At 29.9% G+C, this 18,042-nt stretch overlaps 2 protein-coding genes across 2 annotated transcripts in view; one reads left to right on the forward strand and one right to left on the reverse strand.

Annotated features, from left to right (window-relative positions):
• Nucleotides 1-18,042, forward strand: part of LOC125830524 (uncharacterized) — a 338,210-nt gene that overhangs the window by 273,856 nt on the left and 46,312 nt on the right. The gene's annotated exons all lie outside the window — the stretch shown is intronic.
• On the reverse strand, nucleotides 5,916-9,089 carry LOC125830518 (auxin efflux carrier component 5-like). The gene is made up of 5 exons (XM_049509708.1): nucleotides 8,368-9,089; nucleotides 8,154-8,239; nucleotides 7,491-7,648; nucleotides 6,679-6,755; nucleotides 5,916-6,138 (listed from the first exon to the last, which is right to left on the reverse strand). Exons 1-5 carry the CDS (start codon nucleotides 9,021-9,023, stop codon nucleotides 6,066-6,068), a joined length of 1,050 nt encoding a protein of 349 aa, XP_049365665.1. The 5' UTR covers nucleotides 9,024-9,089; the 3' UTR covers nucleotides 5,916-6,065.

Below are 18,042 nucleotides of genomic sequence, written 5' to 3' on the forward strand. Positions count from 1 at the left end.
TAATATCAATATTGTAGTATTTTTCCCAACAATTTGAAAGCAATTTCGTAACATATAATATTGATAAATGGCTATTTCTTTGAACAAAACTTTTTCTAATTTGTCAAAACTTGAGCCTTTGGATGAAAATAATTTTAAACGATGGTCAGAAAAACTTTTAACTTTCTTTGAACAATTAGAAGTTGATTATGTTTTATTTAAAGAACCTTTTATGAATGATTCTAACACCACTACTGATTCTAGCAATGTTATGGCTGTTGATGATGTTGTTAAAAAGAAGTTTGAAAAGGATAAAAAAATTGTGAGAGGACATTTGCTAAATCATATGACTAATCCTTTATTTGATTTATTTCTGCCAAAGAAATATGGGATAATTTGGAAATGAAATAAGGTACTGATGATGCAGGAAAGAAAAAATATGTTGTCGGTCAGTGGATTAAATTTCAAATGGTTGATAAAAATCCAATAATGGAACAACTTCACGAATATGAGAACTTGACTGCTGATGTTCTCAACGAGGACATGAAGATGTGTGAGATATTTCAAGCTAATGTTCTGCTTGAAAAATTCCCACCATCTTGGAGTGATTATAGAAATCAATTAAAACATAAGAAAAAGAATTTAACTCTCCAAGAACTTATTAGTCATATGAGGACTGAAGAGGTGAACCGTCTCAAAGATAAGATGGAAAAACTTTTCCTTAATTCTTCTAAAGTTAATCTTGTTGAATCTTCTGGTACAGTTGTGAAAGACAGGTTCAAAGGCAAACAGAAGAAAGTCTAAAAAAAGGAACATATGAAGAAGAAAAATCAATTCAACAAGCCGAAGAGTCAAATTCAAAAATTTAAGGGTCCTTGTTTTGCTTGTGGAAAAGTTGGTCACAGGGCTGCCAAGTGCTATCAAAGAAAAGGGCAGGCCTCAAATCAAGAAGGACAAAGTGATGTCCAATCTCATCTTGCTGAGGGTAATGAAGTGATTGATGTTGTAGTCGTTGAGGCAAATTTGGTGGCTAACAAAACTGACAGGGTGATAGACACTGGCGCTTCAAGGCATTTTTGTGCCAGTAAGAATTTATTCCATGACTTTGAGGAGTCCACTGATGGCGAGTGTGTATATATGGGTAACTCTACTACTACCGTAGTAATGGGTAAAGGAAAAAAATTACTTAAATTAACTTCTAGAAAGACATTATCCTTGAACAATATTTTGTATGTTCCCTCCCTCCGTAGGAACTTAATTTTCGGAGCACTTCTAAAAAAAGTAGGCCTTAAACTTGTTTTTGAAGCTGATAAAATAATTATTTTTCGTGGAGGAGACTTTGTTGGGAAGAGATATCTTAGTGGAGGATTATTTGTATTGAACATTGTTCAAGAGATTGTCAATAATGAAAGTATTTCAAATTCTGCTTATATTGTTGAGTCTATCAATTTGTGGCTGGTAGACTAGGTCATGTTAACATTGCTTCTATTAAAAGACTTAAAAAAATAAAATTAATTCCTATGATAAAAACTAATGATTTTTCTAAATGTCCTCTGTGTGTGGAAGCCAAGCATGCCAAGAAACCTTTCAAATATGTTATTAGTAGAAAGACCGAATTACTTGAACTAATACGTTCGGATTTAGCAGATTTCAAGAACACTATTAGCAAAGGTGGGAAAAGGTATTATATTACTTTTGTTGATGACTTTTCTAGATACACTAAGGTATATCTTTATAAGTCTAAAGATGAAGCTCAAAACATGTTTTTGAAATTCAAAGCAGAAGTGGAAAATCAATTAGACAGAAAAATCAAGAGATTTAGATCTGATAAGGGTTGTGAATATAGTACTAAAACTCTAGAATATTTTTGTGAGAAAAATGGTATTATACATGAGGTTTGTGCTCCCTATACTCCCCAACAAAATGGTGTAGCTTAACGAAAAAATAGAACCCTTAAAAAAATGATGAGTTATATGCTTTTAAGCTCTGGTCTATCTGACAATATGTGGGGAGAAGCAGTCTTGTCTGCGTGCTATATTCTTAATAGAGTCCCTCATAAGAAGTTGGACAAGATCTCATATGAGTTGTGGAAAGGGTTTGCTCCTAACTTAAAATTTTTGAAGGTGTGGGGGTGTTTGGCTATGGTTGGTCTACCTGATTTTAAAAGAGTAATGTTGGTTCTAAGACTTATGATACTGTCTTTATTGGTTATGCTCAAAATAGTGTTGTATATAGATTTATGTCTCTCAATGATCATTCTATTTGTGAATCTAGAGATGCAAAATTTTTTGAGCATATTTTTCCTTTGAAAAATAATGTGCCGAGTGATATGCAAAACAATGCTTCTACATCTATGTCTGTTAATTCTCATGTTATGCCTTCTTCGAATGTTATTCCTAATAAGCTTGAAAATGAACTCAGAATAAGTAAAAGACGTAGAGTTGAGACTAAATTGGTCCTGATTTTATCACTACTTTCTTAACTGAAAACTTTGATATTAATATTTTAAATGATGAGTTAGCCAGTGTCTATCTACTTAATAGAAGAAGACCCTAAGACTTATGATGAAGCAATGAGATCAATAGATGTTATATTTTGGAAAGAGGCTATTAAAAGTGAATTAGACTCTATAGTTTCTAATCGCACTTGGGACTTATATGATTTACCTAAAGGTTGTAAGTCCATAAGTAGTAAGTGGATATTTAAAAAGAAATTGAGACATGATGGTACAATTGATAAATATAAGGCAAAACTTGTGATTAGGGGTTTTAACCAAAAGAAAGGTGTTGATTACTTTGATACTTATTCTCTTGTTACTAAAATAACGACCATTAGGACTCTTATTGCTTTAGCCGCTATTCATGATTTAGTGGTATATCAAATGGATGTCAAAACAACATTTCTAAATGGTGATTTAGAGGAAGAGATCTATATGACTCAATCTAAGGGTTTTGTGGTTCCAGGACAAGAGGATAAAGTATGCAAATTGAGAAAGTCCTTGTATGGACTAAAACAAGCACCTAAGCAATGATATGCAATATTTAATATCATTAATGGATAATGACTTTGTTGTAAATTTATCTAATACTTGTGTTTAGTCTAAGATGATAGGTTCAGATTGTGTGATTATATATTTATATGTAGATGACATGTTAATCTTTTGGTCCTAATGTGAATATTATTAATGAGACCAATAACTTTTTTTCTTCTAAATTTGAAATGAAAGACCTTGGTGAAGCAGATGTGATTTTGGGAGTTAAAATCAAAAGAACTGCTAATGGTTTCTCTTTGTGTCAATCTCATTACATTGAAAAGATGTTGAAAAAGTTTGATTGTTTTGATGTAGTTCCAGTGAGAACTCCTTATGATCCTAGCATACACTTGAGGAAGAATAAAAAATCTAGTGTTTCTCAAATTGAATATGCTAAAATAATTGGGAGTGTAATGTTTCTCATGAACTATACTCAGCTTGATATAGCTTAGTAGATATACTCATAATCCCAGTAGTGAACACTAGAATGCTCTTCATCGGTTGCTAAGGTATTTGAGAGGTACTATGAATTGGTGTTTGTATTTTAACAAATTTCCTGTTATTTTAGAAGGTTTTTGTGATGCAAATTGGGTAACTGACAGTGAGGAAGTTAGCTCCACCAGTGGCTATGTGTTTACTTTGGGTGCAGGTGCTATTTCGTGGAAGTCTTCCAAATAGACTTATATAGCACGTTCTACCATTGAATCAGAATTCATTACTCTCGAGTTGGCAGGGCAAGAAGCTGAGTGGCTGAGAAATCTGTTGGCGGCTGTGCCATTCACCACTCTCTCTTCACTGTGACTCACAGGCAGCAATTAGAATTGCCAAAAATAGTGTGTACAGTGAAAAAAAGAGACATATTCGCATCAGACATGGTGCAGTTAAACAGTTGTTGAAACATGGTATTATTTCCTTGGAATATGTAAGGTCCGAAAGAAATTTGGCGGATCCTATGACCAAGGGCTTGACAAGGAAAATAATCCTTGAAACGTCGACGGGGATGGGGCTAAAGCCCATTAATTGAGGTAGTGCGGTGGACCCATAAGGCCTCAATATACACCATATTTTCTATCCCTATGGCGTGAGGCAGTGTTTTATAAGGTTGAGCTTATTTTTCTCTTAATGATTCTATAGTCGTAAGGTGGTCTATTTGAGATAGACTTGATGGAATCACTTGCGTGAGTGTAAAGGTGTGGTCGCCTTTTATGAAAAACTTGGGTCGTCTTTCTAGAGCACTCATGAGACCCAAGGGGTGTGTGCATGACCATAAAAGCACTTTGTATCGCGGAGATTGCTTAAATTTAAGGATATGATATGTGTTATGAGGGTCTCAATTCATATCCGCTCAGTTCAAGAGTACTTCACTTTGTGGATAATAAGTTGTTGTCTCATATCACTACGTGTCAATTCAAATCGAAAGATATTGACACTTAAGTACATGTTCCTTCCTTTTATCCAAAAGTTAGTTCTTACTCCTTATCTTGGCATTAGTGGGGGATTGTTGAGTTAATTATTCTAACTTTATTAACTAAATGTAATGCAAAGAGACAAATTCAAAATACATTTCAAAGGTGAAGATACGTCTGTTCCAAACAAAAGTGATGTAATGGCCTTTAATGCCATTAACCTTGACAATACGTTTCTAAATTTAAACTCTCCAACTTGTAACTCCTTTTCTTGCAAATCCTATATAAGAAGAGGCTTTGGTGAGCATAAGAAACAACACTACCAACATAAACAAAAAGAAGAGAAAAATTTCTTCTTCCTTATTCTTAGAATGTTGAGTCCGGAGCCAAAAGGGCAAACAAAATTACTAAAAATTCCAAAAGGGTACATCAAATTTTTTTTTAACCAAAAGGGCAAAATCGCTCCTGACAGAGCGGTTTTCTTCTGACAAAATTGACACCATTAATTATTATTTTTAACATCGCTGCCCCTGCAGCGTTTTTCTCAACAAAAAAAAATCGCTTTTAAGGCTTAAAAAATAGGGTTTCTCAGAAACCAAATAAGCCAACAAAGAAATGGGGTTTCTCAGAAACCAAATAATCACCATATTGCTGAGTGTACCAGCTCTTTAGGTCAACCAACACAGGAGGAAATATGTGTTTAGGAAGGGGTACTTGGCCATCAAAGAGTGGTGCAACAATGGCTATTAACAAGAAGTAAACGAAAAGAATCAAGTCCAATAGCTTAACAAAAGCACCCATTTTGATCTTCGTCTCTTTGCAGCAATAGAGGCAGGCACCAAACAGTTCAACTAATTTTTTGAGAAAAACGCTGCAGGGGTAGCTTTGTTAAAAAGAAAATTGACAAAATCGCTGCCAGAGTAGCGATTTTAAGGAAAAAGAAATTTCTTTTGGACGAAATCGCTGTCTCAACAACAATTTTTATGTTTTTTAACGGAGTCAATTTTGTCAGAAGGAAATCGCTCAGTTAGGAGCGATTTTGCCTTTTTGGTAAGGAAAAAAATTGATGTGCCCTTTTGAAATTTTTGACAATTTTTTTGCCCTTTTGGCTTCGGACTCCAAATATTTTTGGGCAATTGGTTTTAAGCAACCTCCAAGCTCTCAGCCACGAGTGCACGTGTTTGAGAGTAACTGTGGAACCTTGGGGAGCGACTAGCTACTACGATTTGCACCAGAGTCGGGCCGAAATCGCTTTCAAGGCAGTGGCTTGCCACGACACAGTGTGTGTGATAAGTTATTTACTACTTTATAATTCCAATCTAATATCAATGTTGTAGTATTTTTCCCAACAAAGAGTTACTGACTACTAATGACCACATTCTATCATAATTGATAAGAGTAAAGAGGCACAAATATAATGACCATCAATAAACATAACATGATACATAATATAACATATGATATATTTTTATTAATATTAAAATGTTACATTAACCATTCCTTTATATATGGTCAAACTCTGTGACCCCAAAAAAAAGGAATAATACAAGAGCCTAGGTTACAAGAAACTGAAAAAAAATACTAATAAGAAAACTAGGAGTAATAGGTCATTAATTGACTAATTGTAGGTCAGTAAATTGTAAATGGGATCAATGTGTAAGCTCTGAAACTGCATAATAAGCAATCATAATGGGAAGTGACACCAGAATGCCAATAATTACCCTGAAATAAAAAAAATTCACATACGTTAGTCTTAATAATCAGAAAATTAGAAAAAAAAAAATGAAGAAGAAGAAAATAATCCATTTGGTATGGTGAAATATTTTATTTTACAATATCATTTACTTTAGTAAAATTTTGTACTTTTTAGATTGAAGCCAATACATTATTTAAATGACACTACTCGAAAATAAGGAATTACTAACGGATAAAATTTCGTAACTGAACGATCAAAAGCCAATGTTGATCTCATTTAGCTATGTGTTAGCTACAAATTATAAGAAAAATCAATTATGTAGGAGTTTTTTAGCGATACATTAGTTAGGGATTATCCACAAATTTCGTAGTTAATTTCATTTTTTTTTAGTGTGATTTGATATAAAACGTATTTTTATTATAATGTCTTGCCCTAGTCACTATTTTTTCCTCTAATATACATATTATATTATTCCAAATGGATGTGAATTGAAAGTATATAGGAGAAAAAGATTATATTATAAGATGAGAAATAAGAAGAAATTAATTATGAATGAAATAACTTACACAGCGCTAACAATCTCAGGGTGAACTCCATATTCTTTTGCCAAAACAAAGGAGGCTATGCCTGGGGGTAATGCTGCCTTCAATCATAAAATATAATAATAATTAAAATATGTGTTATTTTAATAAGTAGTTGACTAGTTCGATAATAATTAAAATATGTGTAAATTTTAATTAGTGATGTCCGTGAACACATGGTCTATTCATCAAATTATGTATTTTTTAGAATTAATTTAACATTAGCTGTTGATACTCATGCTCCGTAAAAGCAAAATTGTATGCTTAGTTTACATGAAAGTAAGCCAATAACGAATAAAACTTCAAAAAAGATAAAATTGGGAACAAAAAATTAATCACTACCAAGTAAATGGTTACAACGATTCGAGTACAAATATTTTTTTAAAAATAAGTAATACTTCCACCATCTAAAGATTCTAAATTTACATGAAAATATTACTACTATTTTAGGGAGTTAAATAGGAGTAACTTTTTCTTTGACTATAATTTTTTCAATTTTTTTAAAAAATATTTTGAATATTCATTAGCTATTTTCCATATAGATTTCAAATAGTAAATTTTATTTTTAAATAATTGGGAATCTAAACTCAAACTTATAACGATTAAAATAAAAAAAAAATGACATTCATACACTAAACATAAAATTGAAACAAAGAAAATAGTAATTAGTTTTACTTAGACCATAACGGTACATTCAAAATTCTCTAAATATAATTTGAGAAAATGAATTTTTTAATTATAATAATAATAAATTCAGTATGATTTAAAGAGAATAGACTATACGCAGATAAAATTACCTGGAGTATGGAAGCTCGTAAAACATTGCCATGTAAACCTACGACGAATGATCCTATAGTCATCGTAGCTGGTCCTATAAAAAATCTCAAAAATAGTCCAAATACTATCACTCCTGTGCCACCAGCCATTATTTTCTGTTGCATTGCCACAAATACCCCTGCATTTATGGACCATCAAATTTATTACTACTACTTGGATTTATTTTCCAATTTATTTTATGATATGATATAATATGCAATATGTAAAATGTATTCTATAAGAATGTTTTCCTTAGGTCTCACTAAGTAGTTTGGATAATTCTTTCTTTAGTGTTTAGGTTGTGAGGGTAAGTTATATCGAATATTCATTTCTTTACATGATATTATAATCAGATTCAATCTAATTCAATGTTTTCGATGTGCTCTCCTCTCATCTCCTCCAATCTTATATCTTCCACACTCCAGATGTCCAGTTCTTAGCTGTGTGGAGTGTACGTTGATGTCCTACATCGGCTAAGAGAGGGGAACAATATGAATTATTTATATGGTCTTGAACAATTATTTTCTCATAAGTAAGTTTTTTAGAGTTGAGTTCGATTCAAGATTTATTTATTTATTCCGCCTCAAGACTCGAAGTCTATTTAAATAGGTAGAATGAAATAGATACAAGGCTTGAAATCTCACCAATAGTAAACATTCCAATGCCACTTCCTGCCTTTGACATTATTGATATGCATTCCTTCACAATATTCGGCAGTACAAAATGCCACCTAAAAATAGACAGAGAGACAAATTCAAAATTTAAAATTAACAGATTCTAAACACACAGTGATCTATTATAATCTATAATTTTAATAATTGATTCGAAACAAAGTAAAAGATTCAGTAGAACACATACCTGTCAGCTACAAGAGACCACATTATGCCTAGAAAACAAGCATAAAAGTTAGGATTCTTGGAAAGCTTAGTCCATACAATTGTCATTACTGACCCCAAAGATGGTGTTGTGTTTTTGCTTGCATTATTATTATCATTCCCTTCTAAATCTTGATTAGCACCCTCACAAGTCATAATCTCATCTTTGGCATTTTTCAATTCCATCATGAATTGTATAATTATAGACCAAATGAGAAATTGTATTGCCAATGATTGAATCACTAAATCAACACCTACTTGAGGACTCATAGCATTCATTACAGGAATTCCCATAACAAGTGCATTAGTTAAGCTACAAAATGAGAATGTTGTTATGGACCAAGAAAAGTTCCCTTTGCTATAAAAATTAGCCCACAAAGTTAGAAAAAAACCAATGATGGCTTTAGCAATAAGGTCACCACAAATGAAGGGGTAGTTCATTTTATAGGGATTTACTTGGGAAATGAAGTCAAATGTGAAAAAAGGAAGAACAAAAAAGTAGTTCAATCTATTTATAGCATCACAATGTTCAGCACTAAGTTTGTGCCACCATTTTACAGAACCATAACCAAGACCTAATGCCAAATAAAGTGGCATCATGGCTTCAATAACCTTGTAAATGTCTAGCCACTCTATCATAATTTTTTTTCTAGCTAGTTTGTGTGGAAAGAAATGAAGAAAATATTAAGGTAGGTGAATTATATTCTTTAGGAAATTAAAATCTTGAGTTATGTAACCTTAAACACCAACTACTTATATACTAATTAGTATTAGTATTACTACTTTGGATATGCTTTGTCCAATAGGATGGATTCCTATCATGTTGGGAAGTGGTAACACTTGTTATTTTAAATTTGAGTCTATTGAACAATGTACCTAGTCAAACATAGATAGAGTGCTATAGTAATTACTGGCCAGAGGGTGTATCTTGGGAGATTTACTCTAGTTTTACGTGAATTCATGTTTTCTTTTTGTAGTGTTATACTTTTAAAAAAAATACTTAAATATAGATGTATGAACTCATACTCGAAATCATATGATGTCATGATGATTGAGTGTATCTCTCTAGGTGAAGTTAGAATCTTAAATCTTTTATCGATTTTGTTTTTTTTTCTTCTAAATTGGGTAATATCTCTTTAAATGGTTATTGATAACACTTTTGGCATTTTAATATCTTTCAAATTTTCAAGTTTGTTACATTGGAAATTCCTATAAAAAAAATTGATTTAAGTTCAGTGATAAGAATCTAAAGGTTAAATCAGTCAAATTAATATTTTAAATCCACCTTTTCGTATAGTGCATTCATCTTCTCAAAATTCTAAATACGCTACTGATTCATCCGAACATAGTAACCTTAGCTCAAATACCATTATATGTGTTAAAAGATTGATTAATAATTATAAATAACAAACTTCAAACCTAGTAAATTAAATGTGTTGTGATAGTAGTCCGAACTCAAATTCATATGATGTGTTCGGTACGGAGGAAATCGTTAATTTATTTTTAAATTTTTTCATGTTTGGTTGGTCGAAAAAATTGTAAACATTTTCTTTAGGAAAACAAGTTTCTTAAAGACGAGAGATACAACTTCCCTAATGGAAGTGGGAAAAACAAGTTTCATATGTGACTTTCCATATTAATTGTGTTCTCCTCATCCTCCAACCCCACCATCTCACACTCCTACGGTCCTACCCCTTTCATATTTATCTAAATTATATACAAATGTTTCTAGGATGATATTATTAGGGTCATCTCAGTCATAAGGCCACTAAAACAACTGCTTGGGGCACCAAAATTTTTAGGGTCCCCAATTTTTTCTAAAGATTTTTTTGGATAAAAAATATAATAGTAATTGTTTACTTTATTTAATGTGGAGGTCGTTGTAATAATTGAGAAATAGAATAGTGTTTAGTTAATTATAACATCATTTCTTTTATGTGGCTACTTATTTTGTTGACTTATTTATATCTTGATAATTATCATAAAACCCACATTATTATTCTTACATTTACTTTTTTTACTCCTCTTTATATTCTTATTTCCTCATTATTGAGTATTCTAAAGTCTATTAAACAAATAAAACCTTTTGCATTATGCAATATACGTTGTTGTGTGTTTTTAAAAAGATCAACTTTTTTTTTTGGTGTATTCTTTAAATTTCAAGCACTGCAACAAATCAATACTATTTTAATATCATTCTATCAACCTATGAAATTCAACACAACTATTTCAATATCATTATATAAACTTTTCAAAGTTTAAAGTCAAATTTTATTATTATAACTTTATATTATAATTTTCATTGTTTGAATTCTTACTTCATAAGGTCTAGACATCATACTTTGTCTAAACTTCACTTGTAAAATTCATTAAGTATGTTATAACTATTCAATCTATACATATGACAACTAAAAAAATAAGTTCTCGTAACGAAATTTGACTTTAGGCCCCCCAAATTTATTGAGATGGCCCTGAATATTATTACTTACGTATTAAATACAAAAAAAAAATATAAAATTCACTTATTTTCCTAAAAAACCAGGTCGAAAGAACATTTTCACTCATATGAACACCTCTATAACTTTTCAATGTAAGATCACCATCTGGTCAAACTAATGATCTATGAAGACCTAGTAATACATAAAAGCAAAAACTAAAGAACAATTTGCAATATAGTAAACCAAGTTTTAATCAGTAGTCAATAATATAAAAGGCGTTAATTAGGGGATTTTTTTGGTCAACCCAATAAATGCTAATGCATGGCTGACTTGAGAAAATTCTAACATGGGGAGTGATGAAAGTCTTCTATTCCTATTTGGTAAGATTTGGCTGGCTATCATTTTATACTCTCTCCATCTCATAATAGACAACATCTAAATATTTGTCTCATACTTCCTTCGTCTACTTTTGTTACTCTCTCCGTTCAACAATAGTTATCCACTATACTAAAAATAATTGTTCAATAATATTTATTCAATTTTAAAAATCAAGAGATAATTTACTTTTTGTGTCTATTTTACCCTTACTATTTATCATTTGACACATTTCTCAAAACATTAAATTTAATAAAGTCAAAGGATAAAATAGTAATATTACCCTTACCCTTATTATTTATTGTTTCTTAAGGGATGTGTCAAGTCAATAGTGGATAACTATTGTTGGATAGAGGAAATATGTTTCTTTTTAGAGTCAAACTACAAAAATAGTTGACTAACATTTTACTACGTATTTTTTCATTATATTGATATGAAAAAAAAATGTAATTTATAATACTTTCCGTATAGTTTTTGAATATCTAATTTTTTTGTTTAAATTATCGAATTGATGCAATCTAATGCTCTGATACCATTTTTCGGTGCGGAACTGGTAGCTGGGGGATTCATGAAAGTGGTAGTGTGGTAGGTGAGTATTTTATTTTAAAGATTTTATTATAGTATTCTTTTGCTAAGTGTCTTAATCTTGATATCCCTTTAATGTTAATTTTTTGTAGTGTGAAATTCATGGTAAAATGTAATAATATTTATTATAATATTCTTCCGATAGTTGTTTTAATCTGAATATTTCTTTAATATTATTTATGATATATTCTAGATATAACATATCTTCGGTTTTTGGTACATAGATAAATTTTCCTCTATTAATTGTTCTAATAGTTTTATATCTTCCATAGATTCTATCCAATATTGTAGATATTCGTAATTCATTTTAATCTGAATTTATTTCTAAATCGTATCATTCTATTCTTTCATTATCTAAATATAGATCTTGTAAATCTATTTCATACCATTCTTGATTTAATATATTTTCTGATTCGTAGTCATCAAATATTTTTTCCCATATGATTCTTCTTAATTCAATTATTTCTATACTGTTAAGTATATATAATATTAAAGTTTCATAATTTTTTATCATCTCGTCATGCATATATGTAATCATGTTCGTTGTTTATGCAGTTTTTATTTTCAAATTATTCCTTCCTATCATATTCATAATTGATTAAATTCATATTAGATCATTATGAACTAGATTATCTTTATCATGTTTTCCTGTCACTACTAGCATCGTACTTTAGCGGATACTTCCTTCTTATCAGCGCCTCAACTTTGTTTACTCCCCTAAACGGCTTTCCTCGCCTACCGGTTTCAACATTAGGATGGCATAGTATAGAAGTTTTCTCCCTGTTTCCAGTGTGCTAATAAACTAGAAATCATGATTCAAATAATTCTAATACATAATAACTAACATAAATTTATTCAATCATATATATGATATTCAGGAATATATGAAATTAGTTCTGCATATTTTTTGAATAATATACCTTTGCCTCTTGCTTAGCCATGCTATCTGAAATATCTGATTGGATTTCAGATTGTTGTTCCATTAACTTTATTTTTATATCTTAGTGGAGAGAGTGTTTATAAGAAAGTTTTTATTATGTTAGGCAATGCCTGCCTTACAACATTTACAACCGACTCTTTATATAGACATACTCTAATACGTTTTTTACATCTGTCCACTTACTATTTACTACTATTCACTACTATTCATGAATAGTTCCTATTTTATCCTATTAAGACTTATTTACACCTAACTTTTACACTTGTCTAATATGCACATGCATGCTACTATTTACTTTACGACTTATACACTACATTTTATGACACATTACTTACTACAATACACATTTTCATGACTTTTTACATATCTCTTTACACTTTTTCAAAATATCTATCTTCTTTTTTGTTTTCTTCTTATCTTTGTCTTCCGTCTTCTTGACTCCTTCTTCTTATTTTCTTAGATTATTCCAGCTGGACGTCTGGGATTATATTATCTTCTCCGTTGCATTTCGAACATATGTGGTCAGGGTATTTGTGACCAATTAGCTTGCAATATCTCGTTAATAATTCTGCCGAAATAAATCCCACTTTTAGTGCTCGTGTTGTAGGTTGTTCTTCTGGCTTAAGTAATGATAAAATCCATCTTTGGACTTCATCCATATCTGCTTTCCTTAGCTCCTTTGAATTGAAATAAATCATTAATTGGTCTCTTGCATAGTAGCTCCATATAGCGTTTCCGTTTAAATAATTATTTGCTAACTCTTGTATAATTGTTGATATACCAATTATCCTTTTGTTGGCATAAAAACTTGGTATCTCTATTTTGCATATCTCTTCTTGTTGTCTGATATCCTCGGGTATAATCATATCTTTAGTTAATCCTATCTTTATAACCTGTATTGGAGGTTTTATTTCCTCGTATAATATCTCCGCTGGTGCTGTATAGAATTTTATATAAAATAAATTTCCTTTCGTAACTCTTTTGTATGTTATGAATGCTTTGTGTAGTTCTGGTATTCCACTAACTTCTTCTCCGTCATATGTGTATACGGTATTTAACAGTCCGTAGTTGTAACATGTTCTTACTAAATTAGCGTTAGTTTTCGGTTGTGCAATTAACTTGTTATATCCTTGTAATTTTTGTGTCACATAATCTTGGTTTGGTTCTTTTGTAGTTGATCTGAGGTTGCGGTTTAAATAGGTTTGAATTTTGTGGATATTTTCAATATAGATTCGTGTGATGTAGTTATATGTCTTTTTCTCACTTTGGTTTTGCAAACTATTTGCGTATGTAGATGTTTATGGTTCTATGGACACATGTCTAGGTGTCTTTGGGTAAATGGTTTTGCAAATAGCTGGTTTAAGTTCACATTTTTATGTTGTTTATCGCTAACTTGTTTGCTTGTACCTGCAACTGTATTTAAACAAACATTATGGGTTTTAAGGAGTTTCCCATCGTCTCCTTTTAGCTCTGGCTTTTTTCCGTCTTCCGCTGACGTAGCTCCGCATTTTTATAGTCATGCTGCTGACTAGCTTTAGACTTCAGATTATCTTCATTAGTCTTTAGCTTTTGTATCTCGTTGTCCATACTATCCACTTTTGTACAAAGTGTAGTAATAGCTTTGAGTATTTTTTCGATTGTATCTTCTTCCTCAGTCTCAGTCTGAGTAGCTTTGTCGTGATAGGTAATCTGCAATAACATTCTTATCAGTTTTTATTACTTCAATTGTAAATGTAAAATTTAATTTATTTAATACCAATCTCCTTATTTCTTTTGTCGTTACCGAATCTTGTATTTTTCTTGTTAGCCACCATTTTACTTGTGTATTATCTGTTCTTATAATAAATTTGTTATATACAATATATGGTTCAAATAATAATAAACACTTATATACTGAATATAATTCTTTTCTATTTATTTCCCATTTTATTTCTGTATTATTAAATGTTCCTGAATAATACCTGCAATGATGTTCTATCATAGTGTCATCATACCTATATTTTAATATTCCTCCATAACTTTTTTCACTCGCATCTGATTCTATTATATAAGTAAATTTTTTGTTTTCATCTGGAAAGTATAGTTTAGGTAAGTTTTTACATAATAATTTTACCTTTTGTATTTGTATTTGGTCTTTTTTATCAAACTGATATTCTATATCTTTCTTTAATTTTTGTTGTAATGGTTTTAAATTTTCTGCTATTTTGGTATGTATTCTCTTACTTGATTTACTAGTCCTAAGAATGATTGTAATTTCTTTTTTGTGTCTAGTTGTTCATTTGAGTTAATTATTTTTTGTACTATATGTGTTTGCATTTTTATTCCCTTTTTATCAATTTGTATTCCTAAGAATTCTATTTGATTTTTCATTATATCAGCTTTCTTTTTACTTAGACTTATACCTGAATATTCTATGATGTGTATAAATTTTTCTAATAATCTCATATGTTCATCTTGTGTCTTAGAATATAATAATATATCATCGATGTACACTACCAATTTTCTATTTGTTTAAAGTAAATGTCCATAAAGTGTTGATATCTACCTGGTGCGTTTTTATATCCAATGGTAATACATTCCATTCATAAAATCCTTGTGGTACAGTGAATGTTGTTAGTTTTTTAGATTCTTCTTCTAGTTTTAAGTGATAAAATCCTGATTTACAATCAAATTTGCTAAAATAATTATATCCTTGTATTTGTCTTATCTTTAGTATTTTATTTGGTATCGGATAATTATATGTTTTAGTTTTTGCATTTAAATTTCTATAATCAATAACCATTCTACTTTTTCCTCTTTTTTGTTCACTATGTTTATTTACGATAAATGCCGGGCTTGTATGCTTACTATTACTTTCTTGTATATATCCTTTTTCTAGTAATTCATCTATATGTATCTTAAATTCGGTTAAATCATTAAAATTATACTTTAATGGTTTTTGGGTTATTATATTGTTATTATCAATTAGCTCAATTTTTACTTTTGTTTTATGTTTTTCCCATCCTTGTAAAGGATCCTCACTATATAATAATTCTAACTTATCTTGAATTATTTTTACTTTATCTATAGAGAATATAATTAATTCTATTTTAGGGTCTTCTTCTTTTATATTTTCTAATTTTTGTGTAATTTTTTCACTTCCTTTTATCCATTCTGTTGTTTTTCGTTTTTTATTATTTACTCTTTTTGCTCCTATTTTTTGTTTACACGGTGTTGTGAACCACCAGTGTGTTTTTGTTATTATATGTGGGTATAATTTTTCTAAAAATGGCATTCCTAATAGCATATCTTTTGTAGTTAATTCAAAGTTATATATTTCTTCTATAGTTAATATCTTATCCCATATTTGTACTTTTATATTTTTTGCCTTATATGTGATCATGCTTCCTTCATTATTAAATCCGTTACTACTATCGGTGTTTTTAATTTTTCCCATTTATCTTCTGGTAAACAATTGTATTTACATATATTAGCTTTGTTCCCGTATCTATCATTGGTGTATAATATCGGTTGTAATATCCTTCTATTATTATCTTTGCAAGTATATATATTTTCATATTTTTATCATACCAAAGTCCTTTTTATTATTACTCTTTTATTTTCATAATTTATTGTTAACTGTTTGTCTTCTAGATTATATGGTTTTACTTGTTCCAACCATTTTATTCCTAAAATGATATTTTCATTTCCTTGATATATTTTGAATTTTATTACTATTGGTACTCCTCCGATGATTATTTCCTTTTCCGTAGTTTCTTCGGTATACATTAATGCTTTTGGTAGTTCGGAGCATGATTGTTCAATAGTTATTATTTCATCTTCCGTCACTAATTCTCTTGTAATATAGTTTTCTTCTCGTCCTGTATCTATTAATATTAAATATTTTCGTTGTTCCATTATTCCGTTATGTAGTAATGATGTGGTTTTATATCTTCTTCTATTGATTTTTGTGGGTTTTATCTATTCTCCTTGAGGTACTCATTTTTGATGATATTTGGGGTATCTCATTGTTTATCCTTTTCGATGTGCTTAGTCTTTCTTTTACTATTTCTAAATCTTCTTCTATATCAATTTCATTATAACTATAATCGTTTTTATCTATGACTGTAACTATTCTTTCAAAGGGATCTTCTATTTTTATTTTATCTATTTTATTTTTTGCTGTTATTTTATGTTTTGTTGTTAGAACATATAAGTTTTTACATCAGCTGTAAATATTTTACTTCCTGGGGCTAGTTCTATCCCTGACATTCGCCAGTATAATACTAGTGATTTATCTATATTCCTGTCATTTATTGCTACTGAGTAGTTAGCACTTATTATAAACTTAAATTTTTGGTATATGAGGTTACCTCTTACTGCACTTATTACACTTTTTTCTATGGGTTGTATAATTCTATCATCCGCTAAGTATATTTCTATGGGTGTATCTATTCCTTCTCTAAAACATGCTTTTATTAATATTTCTGTTCCTCCTAAATGTACATATTTAATTGGATTTTTAGCCTTAATATCTTGTATTTCTTTATTTATTATTCGTTTATTTATTATTGGTATTTTGGCCTTTCCTTTATGTATTTGCAATCTATGATATGTTCTCTTTGACTTACTACATAATATTCTTCTTTTTGTCGTTTAAACCAGTTTCTTACTGTTGGTATTTCGAATATTTTTGCTACGCTTAGGTCTAATTCTTTTCCTTTTATTTGTTCAAATATACTATTATCAAATATTATTTTCTGTTCTAAATATTCTTCGTCTTGATGTTTTTCTTTATTTATTGTTTGTATATCTGCTTCAGTCATTTGTTATATTATAGAATTCATTTTCTATTTCTATGTCATTATCTATTTCATTTTCCGATAATTCATATATACTATCATTGCTTTCTAATTCATAATCTACGTATTCTATTTGTGTATATTTTTCATCATCTATTATTATTTCTGATATTTGTTTTTTCTTTGGATTTTTGGGTAATTTACAATCTCTAGCTATATGTCCTAATTTTCCACAATTATAACAAGTACATTCCGTTAGTTTTCTTTTTGGTCTATATGGTCTTTTGGTTTTGTAATTTTTTACATAGTACCTTCTTCTTGGTTTTTTATATTTATATTTTGATCTGTATTTTTTATTATATTTCTTTTTATTTTTATAATACCTATCCGTACAACCAAATTGAGGTGCTTTCTTATTTTTGCAACATGCCAAGTTTTTTACTAATATTTTTTCCATTTTTATTTCTTCTTTATGTTTTTCACATAGTTCCATAAACCATCGTTGTAAGAATTTTATTCTAGCTCCTAAGGTATCTGTT

This window comes from Solanum verrucosum, unplaced genomic scaffold (genome assembly GCF_900185275.1).
Source record: "Solanum verrucosum unplaced genomic scaffold, falcon-dt-bn FXZP01000075.1, whole genome shotgun sequence".
NCBI classification, from domain to species: Eukaryota; Viridiplantae; Streptophyta; class Magnoliopsida; order Solanales; family Solanaceae; genus Solanum; species Solanum verrucosum.